General features: G+C 42.1%; 1 protein-coding gene across 3 annotated transcripts in view; it reads left to right on the top strand.

Moving 5' to 3' along the window:
• Nucleotides 1-3,289, top strand: part of SLC20A2 (solute carrier family 20 member 2) — a 229,955-nt gene extending 226,666 nt beyond the window's left edge. For all 3 annotated transcript variants that reach the window (XM_033915532.1, XM_033915517.1, XM_033915526.1), the window contains one exon: nucleotides 1,975-3,289. In XM_033915532.1, the coding sequence (XP_033771423.1) occupies nucleotides 1,975-2,065 (91 nt within the window). In that variant the 3' untranslated portion in view covers nucleotides 2,066-3,289. The remainder of the gene's footprint in view (nucleotides 1-1,974) is intronic.
• The last annotated feature ends 14,186 nt before the right edge of the window (nucleotides 3,290-17,475 follow it).

Raw genomic sequence — 17,475 nt, 5'->3', positions numbered from 1 at the left:
ATATACCGCCTATCAAGGTTACCTAAGCTGTTTTACAGTCAGGTACTCAAGCATTTTCCCTATCTGTCCCAGTGGGCTCACAATCAATCCTCCATAGCCCCAGGTACGTTAGATAAAGTGACTTGCCCAGGATCATAAGTTCGGACCGCAGGGCCCCCTGGATCAGTGCGGCTGTTTGCTTTTCTGTTAAAAATAAAAATGTCCAACTGATGCCTTCTTTGAGCTTTGCTGGATCAGGGACAGAACTACTAATCTTTCTTTTGTCTCACAATTTGACATAGAATCTGTCATATTGTGAGAAAAGAAGATTAGTAGTAGTTCTGTCCCTGATCCAGCACAGCTCAAAGAAGGCATTATCAGTTGGATATTTTTATTTTTAACAGAAAAGCCAATAAGTGGACAGCACATGAAAATTAAAGACATAAGAGAAATATGAGAAAAAATATTTAGATCCACAGAAGATTATTCTGTTTCCTAAATAAAAAGAATTTTTTGGTGGGGGAATGAAGGGAGAAATGTCAGTTATGCGCAGGGGTTATCAACCCAGTCCTACCTACGCAGTCCGGTACCTGCAGAGAGGAGCTAACAATAACTGTCTTTTTCAAGTGGGTTTTCTCTTTCCCACCACTCTCCATCTGCCTAACAGAGGAAAATCCCAGTAAGTCCGCGCAGCACAGCATGCGAGACAAAGCACATGCGCTACGTTATACTGTCGACAAAACTCATGTGGCAATTAACCATTAAAAGAAAAGGGGGGTTCAATAGGAAACACTGCTGAAAGAAGGTTATACTTTAAAATCTTCAGTATTTGCTGCTGTATCCTAACTCTTTGTTTTCGCTGGGATCCAGACCCACTGGTGCGCAGCAGCAGCGAGTATTGTGCAGACAAACTGACCTGCTGGTACAGCCGAAGAGGGAGGAAGGAAAACTGTTGAATTTCTTGGGGGAAAGATGAGGAGTTCCGGCCAGCAGGGGAGGGAAAGCTGGACTGTACGGGGGAGGAGGAGCAGTAGGAAAGGCAAGAGATTGCTCTCCCTGTCCTCCCCTTCCCCCCCCCCTCTCTCTCTCTCCCCACCGTTAGCCAAAATTTTCCTTTACAAAAGGGCCCCGACACAGCAGCTGTTCTCACAAGCTGCCGGTGACTACCCCAAAGTTTTCCCTCTGCAGGAAAGCTTTGGGGCAGCTGCCGGAAATTTGTGAGAACGGCTGCCATGTCGGGGTCCCTCTGAAAAGTTTGGATCGGAAGGCTTTCGGGCCCTAGGCACGTGCAGAGCCACACTCAAAGTGGCTAAAGAGTGATAATCACAGTTAATGTAACAAGTGTCGTCTGGGGACAGGAGGCAGATATTCTCACATCCCTCCCACCTCCCTTGGTTGGCTTCTTAGCTTGCTTACAGAACTGAGGTACCGTGAGCCTATGTCAGGCGGGAAGGTACTCTCGCATGCTCAGTGCAAGCAGTCGTGAAGTTTCTTAAAACTTGGTGACGGTTCACTTTTAACATTGCCCATACCGGGCTCCGTGGATGACGTCACCCACATGTGAGAATATCTACCTGCTCTCTCCAAATAACACCTATTGCGGTAAGTAACTGTGCTTTTTGACAAGACCAATATAGCATGGAAGTAACATGTTTGGAAACAAAGGACAATTCTTTGCTAAACCAAAGGAATATTGGCACACTTCTGAAAGCAAGAAAATGTCTTAAAATACTTACTTTTGTAATTGGTGAACCTAAGTTGTTGCCATGTGAGCATTCACTTCAGTGCCGCCTTCAACCCTGCAAACTGAACTACCTATTTCTCAAATTAAATTTGCCATAAGTATCAGAAACTCCTTTTCAGAAACAAAGTTTCAGTTGATTGGACAGATAAAAACTAATTTTAACCAATTTTTTTAACTTTAGATCTTGAAATCTTGTCTATTTTTTCTTCCACTTTTTAAATCCACCCTTCTCCCTATCCTCTACTTCTAAGGTTGGATCAGTGGTGGCAGTCGGCTGGATTCGTTCAAGGAAAGCTGTTGACTGGCGCCTGTTCCGCAACATCTTTTTGGCCTGGTTTGTGACTGTTCCAGTAGCTGGTTTATTCAGTGCTGCAGTTATGGCACTCTTCCAGTATGGTATTCTTCCATATGTTTAACACTTTCTTTTTAAATCTGATAAAGGAGACCCATTATAAGTGTTGATTAGCTGACTTGTGTATGGAAAGCTCCTTGCCTACTTGCATCACAATTTTTTTTAACTACTAAGTAGTCCCATGCTTGTCTAAATTCTGTCTACTGTAAATAACTGTAAAATTTGTGACATGGTGACATAACGTGGTGCAGATACATAAATAGCAAAAAAATATTAGATATGCATATAGTGTATAACACTACCTGAACTATGAGGGTGGGATTAATTGCCTAGAATTTTATAACTACTAATGTATATAATGTATCATTTGTGGCAATTTTTTAAAGAAGTGGATAAAGCAAATATTCTTTTCTGATAAGCAAAGTATAGAATGTAACTGTTTGTTAATTTGTCTATGCTGTTAAAATATTGGAACAAAAATAAAATGTGCATAATTGCTTTTATAAGCTTTTGTCCATATTTTATGTATCATATTGTAATTTCTATTGTAAGTATTTATAAACTCTTAAATGGTGCATTTCCCTAATACATTTTAGAGTTTTAGAAGGTACCAAAGAAGCACAAACATCTTGCCAATGTTTAATTTGTCTACGGTGATATATATTTATTCTATTTTTCACTACTCTGCCACCAGCAAATCCTATCAGTTATCATGCTTGTTTGTAACAAATGAAGTGTTTGTATGTATGGTGAGCTTACTAGTTGCAAATTGTACATAAATGTTTGCAAAATTCAATATAAACAATTGGTTTGCATTTACCTTTTACATTGCGTTTAATGGGCAGTTTTTGCTTGTAAGTCTTAACATTTACAGGAAAGATATATGTGTGGTGGTGTTTTAGAGGAAACAAAGTGACTATTGAATTTCTGGATCAAGCAATTTGATAGTATTGCAAAGTATTAAATGGATTATCAGCAAATGCTCTGAACTGTAGCTTGATGTAATTGCATAAGTTTAAGATGTTAAATCTGTCCACAATTCATTAAAAGGCATTGATACAAGAATAGTCTTCCATCTTTTGAGCTGAAGTGAAAAAAATAGATAATGTTAAGGCTGCTAAACTCATATACCTTCTGGTAATCTTGTGTATTTGCTTTTTGCTTATGGTCATTCATATTTTATTAAATTTATAATAAAATATTAAATAACCTTTCGATAATTGCCTTTTTTTTTTTTGTCATCTACTTTTTTGCATTTTCACTTGTATTGATACCTTAAGTATTTCCTGTTTGAATAGCAGTACTAACACTCCATTCTGTTACGTCCCTTTCAGATTCAGGGTGCTAGATGTTCAATCCCCTTCCCCCAATCCAGGAGTTGCAGAAATCCAAACACTTTTCTGAGCGCATGTTCCTCCTACCTCAGAGAGTTGGAGCCCCCTGTAGTTTTTCAGTTTCTGCAAGCAAGTCTTTTGGATTTGCTCTGCATCTTTCTTCTTTTTTTTCACTTTGTCTTTCGGTGCCTTGAGAACTGAGTCGTGGCGCGTGGCTAGCGTGCTCGTTATGGGACGATATTGAGGTCAGAAGCATGATAGTGCAGTATTTTTGTAGCGCCAGTTTTTCATATGATTCTGGGTAATTCTAGTTAGAAAAAATTCTGTGTTAGTTAAGGACCACGCCCAAATAGAAGCGTACGGAAAAACAGGTGAATAAAAATTTTAATATAATGTAGCTAAGGCCAGAAGAAAAAACACACTAAAGATTAATATAAGGAAAAGAATGGTGTTTTTTGTGTACTTTGCTGTTGAAGCTAAATCATGGTGGAAATCATGATTACATGATTACATGGAGGTTCTTTTGTATGTACTATAACTGTCCTGTCTTAGGCCAGCATCTTGTGCCAGTGAATAGTTTCTGTTCTTTGTTCAGCTTCCCGCCTTTAGCCTCGTGGTTCTAATTGAAAACAGATGTGCTCAGGCCAGTTAGGAAAACTCCATATTCCAAACTGAGATATAAAATGTATGAAGTATGAATGGCCAAGATATGAATGAAATTATGAATGTTTGGGGCCCATGGATGTGATATGTGGAAATATAAATGGTTTATATAAATGGTTTTATAAGAAATATTAAGGAAAAATCTTGAGCACAACATCTGGAAGTAATTAGAGTCAAGAATAGGGAGAAGGGGGGCCTTGGAAGCCCATGCTTCAGGAAGAGGAGAGGGGGATTTAACCCCCCCTTTTTCTCCTGAGTAAGATTTCTGTGTAAGGCTGTGCAATTTGAATCTGTCAGTTTAGGAGTTTTTTTTTTCCTTTAAGAATCAGAACTTGTCAGCATGGAAGGACTGAGAATTTACCATGTTAATAATTGTGAATTCTTTTGAATGTTAATGTTAATTCAGAAATCATCTGAAACTTTGACTAACTTTTAAACATGGAGGAATGTTTCTTTGTCTAAACTTTAAGACCACCCATAGAAATGTTATTGGTCGTCAAACTTGATGATGTCACTAAACCAAAAGTTATATAATAGACTGTAATGAGATAGAAAAACGAGACCATTGTGAGAAGGCCAGTCTTTGGCCACGATGATGATCTCCCATGAGCGCAACGTAAGCAATTATGCTATTCTTTTGATCTAATAATGGGAAAATAGAACCAATAATTCAATAAATCCTGGTTATAATTTTAAAACCTTGCGCTGGTGTCATTTTTCATGTAGAATTATTTTCAAACCTGAAGCTTTCACAAATGGCGTCAATGCCCCATGCTCAGAACCCAAACCCTAGATTGCTATTTTTTCTTTTTTGCTGTTTTTTGGGCAAATTCTCTGGCGGCAGCCATCTTGGATTTTAATCAATCTTTTTTCAAAACTTTATTTCTGCCTCAAAACCACTCTATTTGATTAAAAATAATCTGGGATGGACTCCCCAGTCCCTAATCTGTTAAATGTGTGCACGGATTGTGCCAGATCAGCGACTATATACCATGTGCTGCAGCGCACTGGAGGTGGGAGCTTCAGATTTCACCTTCTTCAGGTCCTCCAGGGCTGGGCAGCTGGACTGGATCCATATCCATTTATCCAAGGACATGCGAGTCCACTTTTGGTAAAACTAAGCAAGGCGGCTTTCTGGAGGGCTGTTTAGGAGCAGTAGCTGCCTGGGATCTGGATGGCTAGAATGGGAAGTGTCACAGGGACTGCATCCCTGGGAATATCTTTGGGAGAAAGAGCCTGAGGATATCTGAAAAACAGTGGGAAGGACGAAAGTTACTACCGTCGCCTCCCAAAGTACGACAAGTCTTATTCACAGAGATGGACTTAGGACGGCGATCAGTAACACCAGCCATGAGATCATCCAGACCTGTACCAAAAAGAAGCTGACTCTCGAAAGGAAGGCTACTTAATGTGGCCTTGGCGGAGCATTCAGGATAAAGAGGAGATCAGATATCTGAAATCAGTAGTCCTCTCCAAAAGTGGAGCAAGTCTCTCTTGACATCCAATTTGCATAAGATCTGATTCTTGTGCTCCGAGCTTGTGGAATAAAATGCAGGCAAACAAACCACCTGGGTGACATGGAAAGCCAGAAACTATGGTCTGTAGAAAGAAATGTACAATACGCAGAACAACTTCGGCATCTAATACTAAGAAAGGGTCTCAGCACAAAAGAGCTTTAAGCTCCAAAATACGCCGTGCCAAGGCAATGGCGACCAGAAAGACAGTCTGAGCTTCAGATCCAAAAGAGTAGAACCCTACAGTGGCTCAAGTGGGGCTTCCACAAGGCCCTGTACAAAGATGGTAAGATTCCACAAAGCGAAAGGATGACACAAGGGAGGCTGCAAACGAAGCACCCCTCTAAGAAATCTGGTCACACCTGGATGAGCAAAAAGCGAACTAGAACCCCTGCGTGCCCAGAAGCATGAAAAGCCTGCTAATGAATTTTAAGGGAGGCCACCACTAAACCCTTATCTAAGCCTGCCTGAAGAAAAACCAGGGCCACCGAAATTGGAGCCTTTTCATGCACCCACCCAGTCCTTAGCACACTACTGTTGAGAAGCCTTCCAGGCTGAAACAAAAGAAGCCATAGGTTAGGGTTTCTTGGACGTCAATACACAAGTTGGACGTCAAGAGTCTTGCTCTACTTTTGGAGAGGGCTACTGATTTTTTTTTTTTGTTTATTTTTATTTTTTTTGGATATCTGATCTCTGTCCTAACTGCTATGCCTTGGCGTAGTCGGCTGGCGTCTGACCTTGATCGCCCAGTGGATTCGTATGGCTATTTCCGCAGCTTGTCACCAACAGCAAGCTGCCGCTGGTTCCTTTCAGACCCACTCCACTAGAAGTGTTGCTGCTTTGTAAGCAGTCTTGCACATTTTCTCCAGATAAAATTTGCAGGGTAGCTCCTTGGTCCTCTCTTCCTACCTTTACCCATTTTTTTTTTTTTTTCTAGGTGGATTTGGCAGCTCTGATGCCGCTTTTCGGATTTCTGTGTTGCAGGCAGGCTCTTCTGTCCCTTCCTAGATGCTGCAAAGACAGTGGGAACGGGCAATGAGCATGCCACAAGAGCCAGTAGGATAAAGGAAAGTCTTGTTGGTTTGGTACTTCACTTAACATATTGAATCTGGAAGGGATGTAACAGAATGGAAGATTAGGTTTTCACCTTCAATAATTTTCTGTTAGTCCCTGGAGGATTCAGTACAGGCCACCCTCTCAGTTCAACCAAAACTAACTCCACTAAGCAAAAAGCTGCACACGATACTAAATAGGAACCACAAACACCAGCAAAAAAGGTCTAATGGACCTTCAAAGTAACTAACTTCTGTCTCAAGCACTGAACTACCAATCATATACCATATAAATAATATAACTGAAAAAAGGAGGGAGTCTCGGTGTGAAAGACCAGCGAAAGGAGAAAAAATCTCCAGCACTCACATGTTAAGGTGAAGGTCTAATAACCTACACCTGCACACCATCATCGAATCCCTCCTGTGTGCACCCACCAACCAAATCAAAAAATAAGGTGAAATTCAACAGTGATAATAATAAATCACATATTCACAATGCTGAAACAGAGAAAAATGCTTTGAAGGAACCTCCAGCTGACTCCCAGAATCAAAAATGAAAACTTAGCTTGCAGGCATGGTCTGCAGATGAAAAACAAAGGCACGGAAACACTGTAAATTGCCGAATCAGATGAAAGTCGGGAGTAGGTTCAACTAGCCCTGTTTCGGGGACTCTAGGTCCCTTCCTCAGGAACCTGTAACTTTAGACGGACAGTATTTACTCAGCCATGAACGGCAAGTGAAGCAAACAAGCCAGCCTGGAAAGAGGGAGGAGCATCGCCTGCTTTCCTTGGCCTCAGTTATTCTCCTTCCAGGCTTCAGGATCTTTAGCCCATTGATAGATCCTGTGGGAAGTTTTCCACTTGTGTGAGTATACATTATTAAAGGCTGTCTCATGTGGGTGCTTGTTGCACACAGGTTAGTTCTACATTGTTCTTCAGTGTTTTTCTGTGTTGCCTTTATGCCTGTCTGTTGCTTTTTTTCATGTTTTGCAGAGCAGACTGGTTTATGTTGCTAGGGAGCTTCCCCAGTACCGCTACCAAGATACAGAAGATGATGAAGTAAGGTAAACTAGAAACATCCACAATAACAAAACACCTTACTTCTGAGTCTCCAGTATAGGAAGAGGTCTAAAGGGTCTCGAATATCCACTCTTTCACACCGATTATGTAATTCAAACATTTAATAGATAATGATATACTTCCTCGACCCTTATTTTCACCTCCTCCTTGATGTCTTAATTAGCACTTACTGTTGTGTCACAGTTCAATGAACCAATTCAAATAAAACATCACAACAGACTAGTGATTCTGCACATTAAAAAGATAAGTAGCAATACTTTCTGTTGTGATGTTTTATTTGAATTGGTTCATTGAACTGTGACACAACAGTAAGTGCTAATTAAGACATCAAGGAGGAGGTGAAAATAAGGGTCGAGGAAGTATATCATTATCTATTAAACGTTTGAATTACACAATCGGTGTGAAAGAATGGATATTCGAGACTCTTTAGACTAGTGGTCTCAAACTCGTGGCCCGGGGACCACATGCGGCCCACCAGGTACTATTTTGAGGCCCTCGGTATGTTTATCATAATCACAAAAGTAAAATAAAACAGTTTCTTGATCATATGTCTCTTTAGCTATAAATTACAATAGTATTATTAAAATTTAGCCAAAAGGAAAGATTTATAAACTATAAAGAGTTTTACTTCATACAAAATTGTCATTTCTTTAATAAGACATTAACTATTTTTTTCTGAGGCCCTCCAAGTACCTACAAATCCAAAATGTACCTACAAATCCTGCAAAGGGTTTGAGTTGAGACCACTGCTTTAGACCTCTTTCTATACTGGACACTCGGAAGTGAGGTGTTCTGCTATTGGTGAGCTTCCCCAGTACCCCCTTCCTTGTCATGGATTTGTTCAGATATGTTACTTGGGCTTTGAGTTGAACTACAAGGGGCTTTAATTCTGAGGTGGGAGGAGCATGTGCTCAGAAAAGTGTTTAGATTTCTGCAACTCCTAGATTGTGGAAAGGGATTTAACACCTAGTGTACTGAATCCTCCAGAGGCTAACAAAGATTATTACAAACATTTTGCTACAGGAGTTCTGCCACCTGCACCTTAAGGGCTACATGCTGACTCTAAATCTGAAAACAGTTTTCGTCTATCACATCCTGTTTTTAAGTTATGCATCAGTTTGTGTTTATTTCATTGTTGTCAATAATGCTACCGTGAAGTATCAGTATTTTACTGTTTCTGTAACACAATATTGTGTTTTTGGACAGTTCATCGATCATATATACCAGTAATTTGAACGTTTATACTAAAAAGTGATTGTGTTGCTTTTTCTGAACATGCTGACATCACTTTTGTGTGAGTTGAGAGGCTTAAATATATGCTGTAACATGTCTTCTTATTGTCTTTGTGTTTGTTTTCAGAGTAAACTCCTTATCACAAGTTTGGGGCACAGTTCATACTCACAAACTCAAAAAAAAATAAAATCAGTAATATGTATCTCAGAAACCCGACGTGCTAGCTGAATTTCAATTACAGATCTGAAATCAGTGTCATTAAATTAACTTAGAACACTTAAGTTCTCAGTAGCAAAGAAACTTTGGGGGTTTTTTTGTTCACCAGTGTTATGGAAGGTGAAAATCTAATTTTCCATTACTGTACTTCTTTAGATCATTTTTATAGTTACATGAAATAATAAAATCAGTGTAATATGTATGACCAGACCAGTATAGAACTTGTAGGTTGTGTCCATCAACTAGCAGATGGAGGCAGAAAAATATGGTCTGCCCCTTTAATGTGAAGCCAGTTATTTTTTTTCTCCAGTGGATGGTGATTATCTGGGCTCATTAGACTAGATAGATCTAACCAGTGCAACTAGTTTAGGAGCCTAAGCTTTTCTCTTAGTACAAAAGGACTAGAAGAAAGGAAGAATTTTGGGAATACTCTCAAATTCCTTTACTTTTTAACTTCCCCCTTTCTCCTTGTGGGGTTCTCCTGGGGTTGAGGTGCCTTGCAGCACAAAACCTGAGAAGTACAAGTATGGAAGAGTATCGGCTCAGATATTTGCAACATTGCTATGAAAGGAACTGAGCCATGAGGATAAGCTCAGATAGCTAAATGCTTAATTATTAATTTTTTCACTGAAAAGGAGCTGAGGCATAGTTATAATAGGTACCAAGTTATATTGAATTTTCAGTGTTACTCTGAGCTGTAGCTGAGAGAATTAACAGGCATGGAGATACTGCATATATCGGAGGTCAGTCTCCTGAATTGGCAGCTCTGCATAAATATAACTTTTTTTAAACTTCAAACTGCTGCATTTTGAACATGTTGAAGTCTCATTCTGAATTTCACTGTCAGAAAACACAGGTGTGGTAGCCATTTTGCTTCTCTCCTCTCATGGCTAGCATTCACTTAGATTCGTGTTCTAATGAGGTTTTCCTTGCAGATCTGATATTTTTGAGAAGGCCTGTTTCTTCTGATTTTCCTTCCTGAAAGGACAGTACTATCACAATGTCCATTTTAAAAGACTTTCTCTTTGTTCACATGGTTCTTCAACACAAAGGTATTAGTCTTTTTTGTTCTACAGACTCATTCTAGTGCTAGGTCTGCTAGAGGCCAGTTCTGAAATTCTATAGGGACTAGGAGTCCCATTATTAGCTTTTAGCAGCATCTTGTGATAGTCCAGCTGTGGAATGAGTCTTGCTTGAACTTCCTCTTGAAGGGCAAGTTTTCAGTGAGTGTTTATTTTTCTCACCATGTTTGTGACTCTTTGCTAAAGAATCTTTCTGAGGTTCTCTTCATTTCACTGAAGATCCAGTTCCTGAGCCTATTCCTGGGCTTCTTATCTTGGAAAGTAATTGTGTTGGATTATTCAAAGGTAGATCTTAAGGTATGGAGCAGCCATTCCCAGTCCTCTGGGCACATGTCCCATCAGATTTTCAGGATATTCATAATAAATGTGCATGAGACTTGCATGCAATTGAGGCAGTGCATGCAAATCTAACTCCTGAATATTCATTGAGGATATCCTCAAAACCCAATGGGACTATGGATGCCCCAAGGACTTGGTTGGGAATAGTTTTTATAGTTATGTCTATCAGTGTTTCTCTACTCAGTCCTGGAGTACCTCTTTGCCAGTCAGGTTTTCAGGATATCCATAATGAATATTCATAAAATTGATTTGCATACACTGCCTGCATTATATGCCAATTTCTTTCATGCATATTCATTGTAGATACCCTGAACACCTGACTGGCAAGAGGGTATGCCAGGACAGAGTGAGAAACATTGTTTTGTCGTACTGTTAAATATAATCTGATATGGAACTTATTTACTGCACAAAACCCAGCTTAGAGGTTTAAGGCAGTTTACACAAAAGAAGCCTAAATAGTACAAATGGGGAGCTATAAAATGAAATTACAAAAAAGTTCAACTTTTCAAACAAGATTTTCAGTATCCTTCAAAACAGTAGTTTGACTCTTCTGATACATGAAAGTATATCATTCCATATAGAAATAGCATAATGAGATGTCGAGTTGATGTTTGTAGCAAAGCAATTTAGGTATCTTAGCATGTTTCATTGGCTTCCAGTAAAAGCTCGTGTTATTTTTTTAATTTGCCTGTACTGTTTTTCATATATTACATGTAGATTCTCCAGTTATACTAATTACAACTTTTGTCACTTTCACTGTTTACTTCTCAGATTCATGATATACTTATTAGTATGATTTCCTACTGTCAAGACACACGTATATTTCTTAATCAAAAAAATCAATCAAGCTGCCATATTTTGTTTCAATTTGAGTTTCCTTTAGTATTAAAACCCATGTACAGTAAATTGCAGTAATCTAAATGGAATAAAAACAGTGACTGAACCAAAAGAGCAAAATGATGATCATGAAAATAAGATCTTAAGTATAATTGTCTTAATAATTTTTTTTTTCCATAAGCAATCAAACTAAAGCTTAGAGGAGTCCAAAATAACACTAAGAGCTCCTTTTATGAAGGTGCGCTAGCGTTTTAGCATGTGCTAACCCTGCGCTACAAGGAAAATACTAAAGCCAACTCTATGGAGGCGTTAGCGTGTAGCACGTGCTAAAAACGCTAGCACACCTTCGTAAAAGGAGCCCTAAGAATCTTCATATTAGTCTTGTAGGGATTTACCCTGAGAAAACATAAGAATTGCCACTGCAGGGTAAGACCAGTGGTCCATCATGCCCAGCAGTCCACTCACGCGGTGGCCCTTAGGTCAAAGACCAGTGCCCTAACTGAGACTAGCTTTACCTGCGTACGTTCTTGTTCAGCAGGAATTTGTCTGACTTTGTCTTGAATCCCTGGAAGGTGTTTTTCCCTATAACAGCCTCTGGAAGAGCGTTTCAGTTTTCTACCACACTCTAGGTGAAGAACTTCCTTATGTTTGTATGGAATCTATCCCCTTTTAACTTTAGAGAGTGTCCTCTTGTTTTCTCTACCTTAGAGAAGATGAACAATGTGTATCTACTAAGTCTATTCCCTTCATTATCTTGAATGTTTTGATCATGTCCCCTCTGTCTCCTCTTTTCAAGGTTGAAGAGGCCCAGTTTCTCTAATCTCTCACTGTATGGCAACTCCTCCAACCCCTTAACCCTTTTAGTCACTCTTCTCTGGACCCTTTCAAGTAGTACTGTGTCCTCCTTCATTTACGGTGACCAGTGCTGGATGCAGTATTCCAGATGGCATACCATGGCCCAGTACAGCGGCATGATAACCTTCTCCGATCTGTTTGTGATTCCCCTTGTGGTTTCCTTAATCATTCCTAGCATTCCGTTCACCATTTTCGCCGCCGCCGCACATTGCACGGATGGCTTCATTGACTTGTCGACCAGTACTCCCAAGTCTCTTCCTTGGGGGGGGGGGGGGGTTTGTCCAAGTTCTGCACCGGACATCCTGTATTCGTGTATAAGATTTTTGTTACTGACATGCATCACCTTATACTTATCCACGTTAAACCTCATTAGCCATGTCGCGGCCCATTTCCCGAGCGTGTTTGTCACGTTGCAGGTCTTCGCAATCCTTCTGTGTCTTCACTACTCTGAATAACTTTGTATCATCTGCAAATGTAATCACTTCGCTCATCATACCAATTTCCAGATCGTTTATAAATATGTTGAAGAGCACGGGTCTAAGCATTGAACCCTGCGGCATGCCACTCATGATGCTTTTCCAGTCTGAGTATTGTCCATTTACCCCCACTCTCTGTTTCTTATCCGTCAACCAATTTTTAATCCACATGAGTATTTCACCCTCGATTCCATGGTTTGTAATTTTTCAAAGTAGTCGTTCATTTGGGACCTTGTCGAACACCTTCTGAAAATCCAGATATACAATATCGACAGGGTCACCCTTGTTTATCTGCCTGTTTACTCCCTCGAAGAAGTGCAGCAAATTCATCAAGCAAGATTTTCCTTTGCTGAAGCCATGCTGGCTAGTCCTTATCGACAATCTGCGAAGGAGTTAAATTGATGAATCCGAAACCAGAGAATTGTGGTTTTACTAGCATTTCACTAGCAAATTTGTATTAGCCCAATTCTGAATGTTATCCATACAGAAATATATTTTCTGAAGTGTCTTCCAATTTGACACATATAGGAACCAACATTAATATACAGTGAACTCTATTATCTGGCACCCATGGGGATTGGTGGATGCTGGATAAGTGTAGTTTCCAGTGCAATAGGTGAGACATTCTAGACAAGTGGGTTCTCTACCAATGGCCGTGTACCATGTTCAGAAGAAATCCACTCTGGATTTTTTTTTCTTTGACTCTCTTGTACTTCACTGGGAGCTCTAGTACCACCTGCAGTTTTTCCCTTCTGCACCTGTGCCTGAAGGAATTCTGTTCTATTCTCCCTCTTATTTTATTCAGTGTGTTTTTGTCCCTTTTTGGCGATTTCTTTGTGCTCAGAGCATTTATTCAGCTCTGCATGCATAGAGAAGAAGCAGACTCCGGTCTGTAGTTAACAGGCCGATCCCTGGTGATACATGTTGGCCAGCCTGCATTTGTTTCTTGGAGTTCGGGGTCATCCCTACTTTTTCCTCACCTTCTATTTAGCAGGGGTTCAAACGCAAACTGTTAGGCGTCCTTTGGAGGCTCAACAGTGCCAGCTGTGTTTTTGCCTCCACGCTTCCCTTACTGGGTCCGTCAGTCTGTGGGGGTGGGGGTGAAGGTAAGGACAGGCATTGTGTCTGACTGGTAGCCCAAAGATCAGCTTCGGGAAGGCATTCCCAGCATGAAGCAGTGACTTCTAATCCATCTACTATAAGAGCTGAGGCAGGCTGCAGCACATTTCCAGCACAGGTCAGAGTGAGTAAGGCTGTCACAGCCTATGAGGTGAATTGGGAGGGTGGGAGGTCTGAATTTCACTGTTTTGTAGGTTTCTGCTTGTTCCCCTGTTTTCCCCACCTAAAAAATCTTAAAATTACCATTTTTGTACTTTGCTATATGTGAAAAAATGGTGTTTTTGGTGTGAATTTCTTAGCGGTGTGGCCATCTTGGATTTTTAGCAAGCTTTTTTTCAAAAGCTCTCTGCACTTCCAAAATGGCACTTTTTGCCTCAAAACTTTTTGGGTTGGTGTCTTCTACTTTAAATGCATGCCAGGATTGCACAAACTTTGCGCTTCAGGAGCATCTTTGTACCACCTGGCTGGGAGAGGTGGGAGCACACAGCTTAGCCTCGCCCCTGTTTAAGCAGGTGCCAAAAAGGGGTGGCTAGCCCATTTGAACAGCCTTCTCTGTCACGCAGGTTTGACATCAGAGGGTGACTCGACTCCATGGTCAGGAAGCCCTTTCAGATTTATGAAATTGTGCCCTGCCTGTCTGAACAGCTGTGCTACTTCTGCTCAGTCCAGCTGTGCCTCGAACTTGTCTCTAAGCGGCTTTGCCTCCCTGAGCAAGTCCTCTTGTGACCCTTCTCTTTGCGATAATCATGTTGATCAGTTTTCTGACTCCTTGTTTTCTGGGGATGCCTTTCCTGTGGCTGAGAACATGAACTAGCATGCCATATCTGCAGACCCTTCTCTGGCTTTTGATCCTGGGGATAGTCCCATGGTTCTTCATTTATTTAACTCTGCTGCCTTGCTTAATCTCTTTTCGGAGTCTCTGCATAATTTGAATCCGCAGCCAGCTCCTTTTACCGTCTCTTCTCTCATGTGAAGTGAGAGCTTAGTCTTCCGCTTTCTATTGGCATCCGGCTAATGACAGGTTAATCTCAGGGCATGGGTTCCTCTGGAAGGGGGCTTTCGAAGTAGCAAGTGCCCCATCTGTATCCTATGGCATTTTCACTGGGCTTCTCAGTTGCGCAGGTGATAGCCCACCTTCTTTCCCAGCGCACATGGAGTGTTACTCAGACATGCTGGACTGCCGTGTGAATGTGGTTCTCTGTGGACTCGTTGAAGCAGTGGCTCTAGGAGTCAAGGCTGCTTCAGCAACATTCTTGTTGCTCACGCTGGTTTGTCCCAGCTGAGCACCTTTGAGAATGATGGCATAGAGCTGTCACCTCAGTTTCTTTTGTCTGGTGTAGATTGTTCCTGATGCTCTGTATGTCTTTATGCAAGTCTTGGGTCAGGAGTCTGCATATTCGATGACTGCTTGCAGACTGGGTTGGTGTATCCTCCTCTACGCCTACTCTTGCGAAGCTCCCTTTTAAGGAGCAGTTATTTCTCAAAGGCCTGGATGACCTCATGAACTCTGTGGCAGACAGTTGTTCTAAGACCCTGCCTAACAGCATACCCAGACCCTCGTGAGGTTCAAGACGCTCTAATCTTCATGGTGCCAGGTGTGTTTGCCTGTATTCCAGTTCCACAATTCGGCAATTTTCCCAGGGTTATGGGCAGAGGTTCTCTGGCTCCAGGCATAGCCAACCCTCCGCCTCTCATACTACTTCCTCTACCAAGATGTCACAATGACACCATGCTGAGGGAGGCCCCTCTGCATTTAGGAGTAGGCTCTAAGTATTTCTACAGGCCTGGGTTCAGAGTTCGTTTATCTGGTGGGTTCTGGACATTATTCAGTCCAACTACAAGCTGGCATTTACCTAGCCTCTGACAGATTAATGCTGAGCTCTCTCGCGGCATGGCCAGACAAGGCGGTCAAAATGCATGCCACTACAAAGACTTTCGGAGTGCCGCCTGAAGCCTCGGGCTCAGGCAGATACTCCATATACTTTATACCAAAGACAGGCTCAGACATTTGGAGACCCATCAATGCAAGTCAATGCAGCACTCCAGGTCCCACACTTTTGCATGGAGACAGTGTGATCTTTCCTAGTGGCTGTGGCCCCCTGGAGAGTTCCTTGCCTCTCTGAATCTCAGAGGCTTTGTTCACTATAGTGATGATGGTTGTGAGAACCCACTTAAGGAACGAGGGTCAGCAGGTACACCCCTATTTGGACAACTAGCTGATCAGAGCCCCCTTGTGCTCTGAGGATCAGCAGCCAATGGATCAGGAGCTCTAGGTCCTAGAGGAACTGGATTGGTTTGTCTTAACAGGGCATGTATTTGACACCGTCACTGTCCTTGATATACTTGGGTTTGGTGGTCAACTCAGCTGCAGGCTGTATCTATCTCCTGGAGGCCCGCAAGCAGCAGTTGTGTTCTTAGATTGCTTGTCTCCTGAATAAAACAGCTTCGCTGGGACTATCTTGAAGTCCTAGGCTCCCTGGTGGCCCCAATAGTAGTGGTTCCTTGGGTGAGGGCGCAGAGGCGTCCTCTCCATCATGCTTTGCTCTCGCGCTGGGCTCCTTTGACAGACGCATTCCAGACAAGTCTTCCTTGATCTCGGGAGGCCTATGGATTGGTGGCTTGGATTGGTGGCTTCTTCCATAGTGTGTCTCCTGGGGTATGCCACTGCATATTGTTGCTTGGGTGGTTATGACAGATGCCAGTCTCCTGGGCTGGGAGGCCCATGGCACTTGTCCACTTCAAGGGCATTGGACGCCCTCCAAAACACAGTGGTCCATCGACCGGTTAGAACTGTGGGCCACTCATTTGGCTCTGGTGCACTTGCAAAGGACTCTGGAGGGCCAAGTAGTTGGTATTCTCTGACACTGCAATAGCAGTGGCATCTATCATTCACCAGAGAAACCCAGAGTGAATCTCTGACTCAGGTAGCCTGCCTGCTCTTTCTCTAGACGGAGCATCATCTCCAAGTGCTCTTGGTAGCGCATGTAGTGAGAGTTAGCAATGTTCAAGTAGACGTCCTCTTCAGATGAGCCTTGGATCTGGGCAAGTGGGTGCTGTTCTCGGTGGCATTCTAAGCTATTGTGCAGTGCTGGGATCTGCCTCACTTCGACCTAATGGTGACTGCAAAGAACTTGAAAACAGTCAGATTCTTCAGTCAAAGATTGAGCCTGGAAGCAAGGGTCTAGATCAGGGATGTGCAACCTTTTAGCTTCCCTGGGCCGCATTGGCTGAAAAAAATGTTTCTGGGGCTGTGCAAACGCTGTAGCAAGCCAGAGGAGGGAGCCGGCAAGACGGTAAACACCCAGCAGCAGCAGAGGAAAACACTGCATTGACTGGGACGGCACAAAATACTTCACGGGGCTGCATGCGGCCCTTGGGCCGCAGGTTGGACGCTCCTAGTCTAGATGCTCATACTCCAGCCATAGCTGCAGGGAGTTCTGCTGTATGCTTTTCCTCCCCGGCCCATGATAGGTCGGGTCCTTCAGATTGCAGCTCATCAGGAAAACATCGTTCTGGTGGCTTCGGACTAGCCTTGTAGGCCATAGTACGCAGATATGCTGCGTCTTCACACAGCTTGCAGCCTTAGTTTGTGGATTCTTCC

This window comes from Geotrypetes seraphini, chromosome 1 (genome assembly GCF_902459505.1).
Source record: "Geotrypetes seraphini chromosome 1, aGeoSer1.1, whole genome shotgun sequence".
Classification (NCBI taxonomy): Eukaryota; Metazoa; Chordata; class Amphibia; order Gymnophiona; family Dermophiidae; genus Geotrypetes; species Geotrypetes seraphini.
Note: the sequence above shows the minus strand (reverse complement) of the source record. Positions and strands in the feature narration are given on the sequence as shown.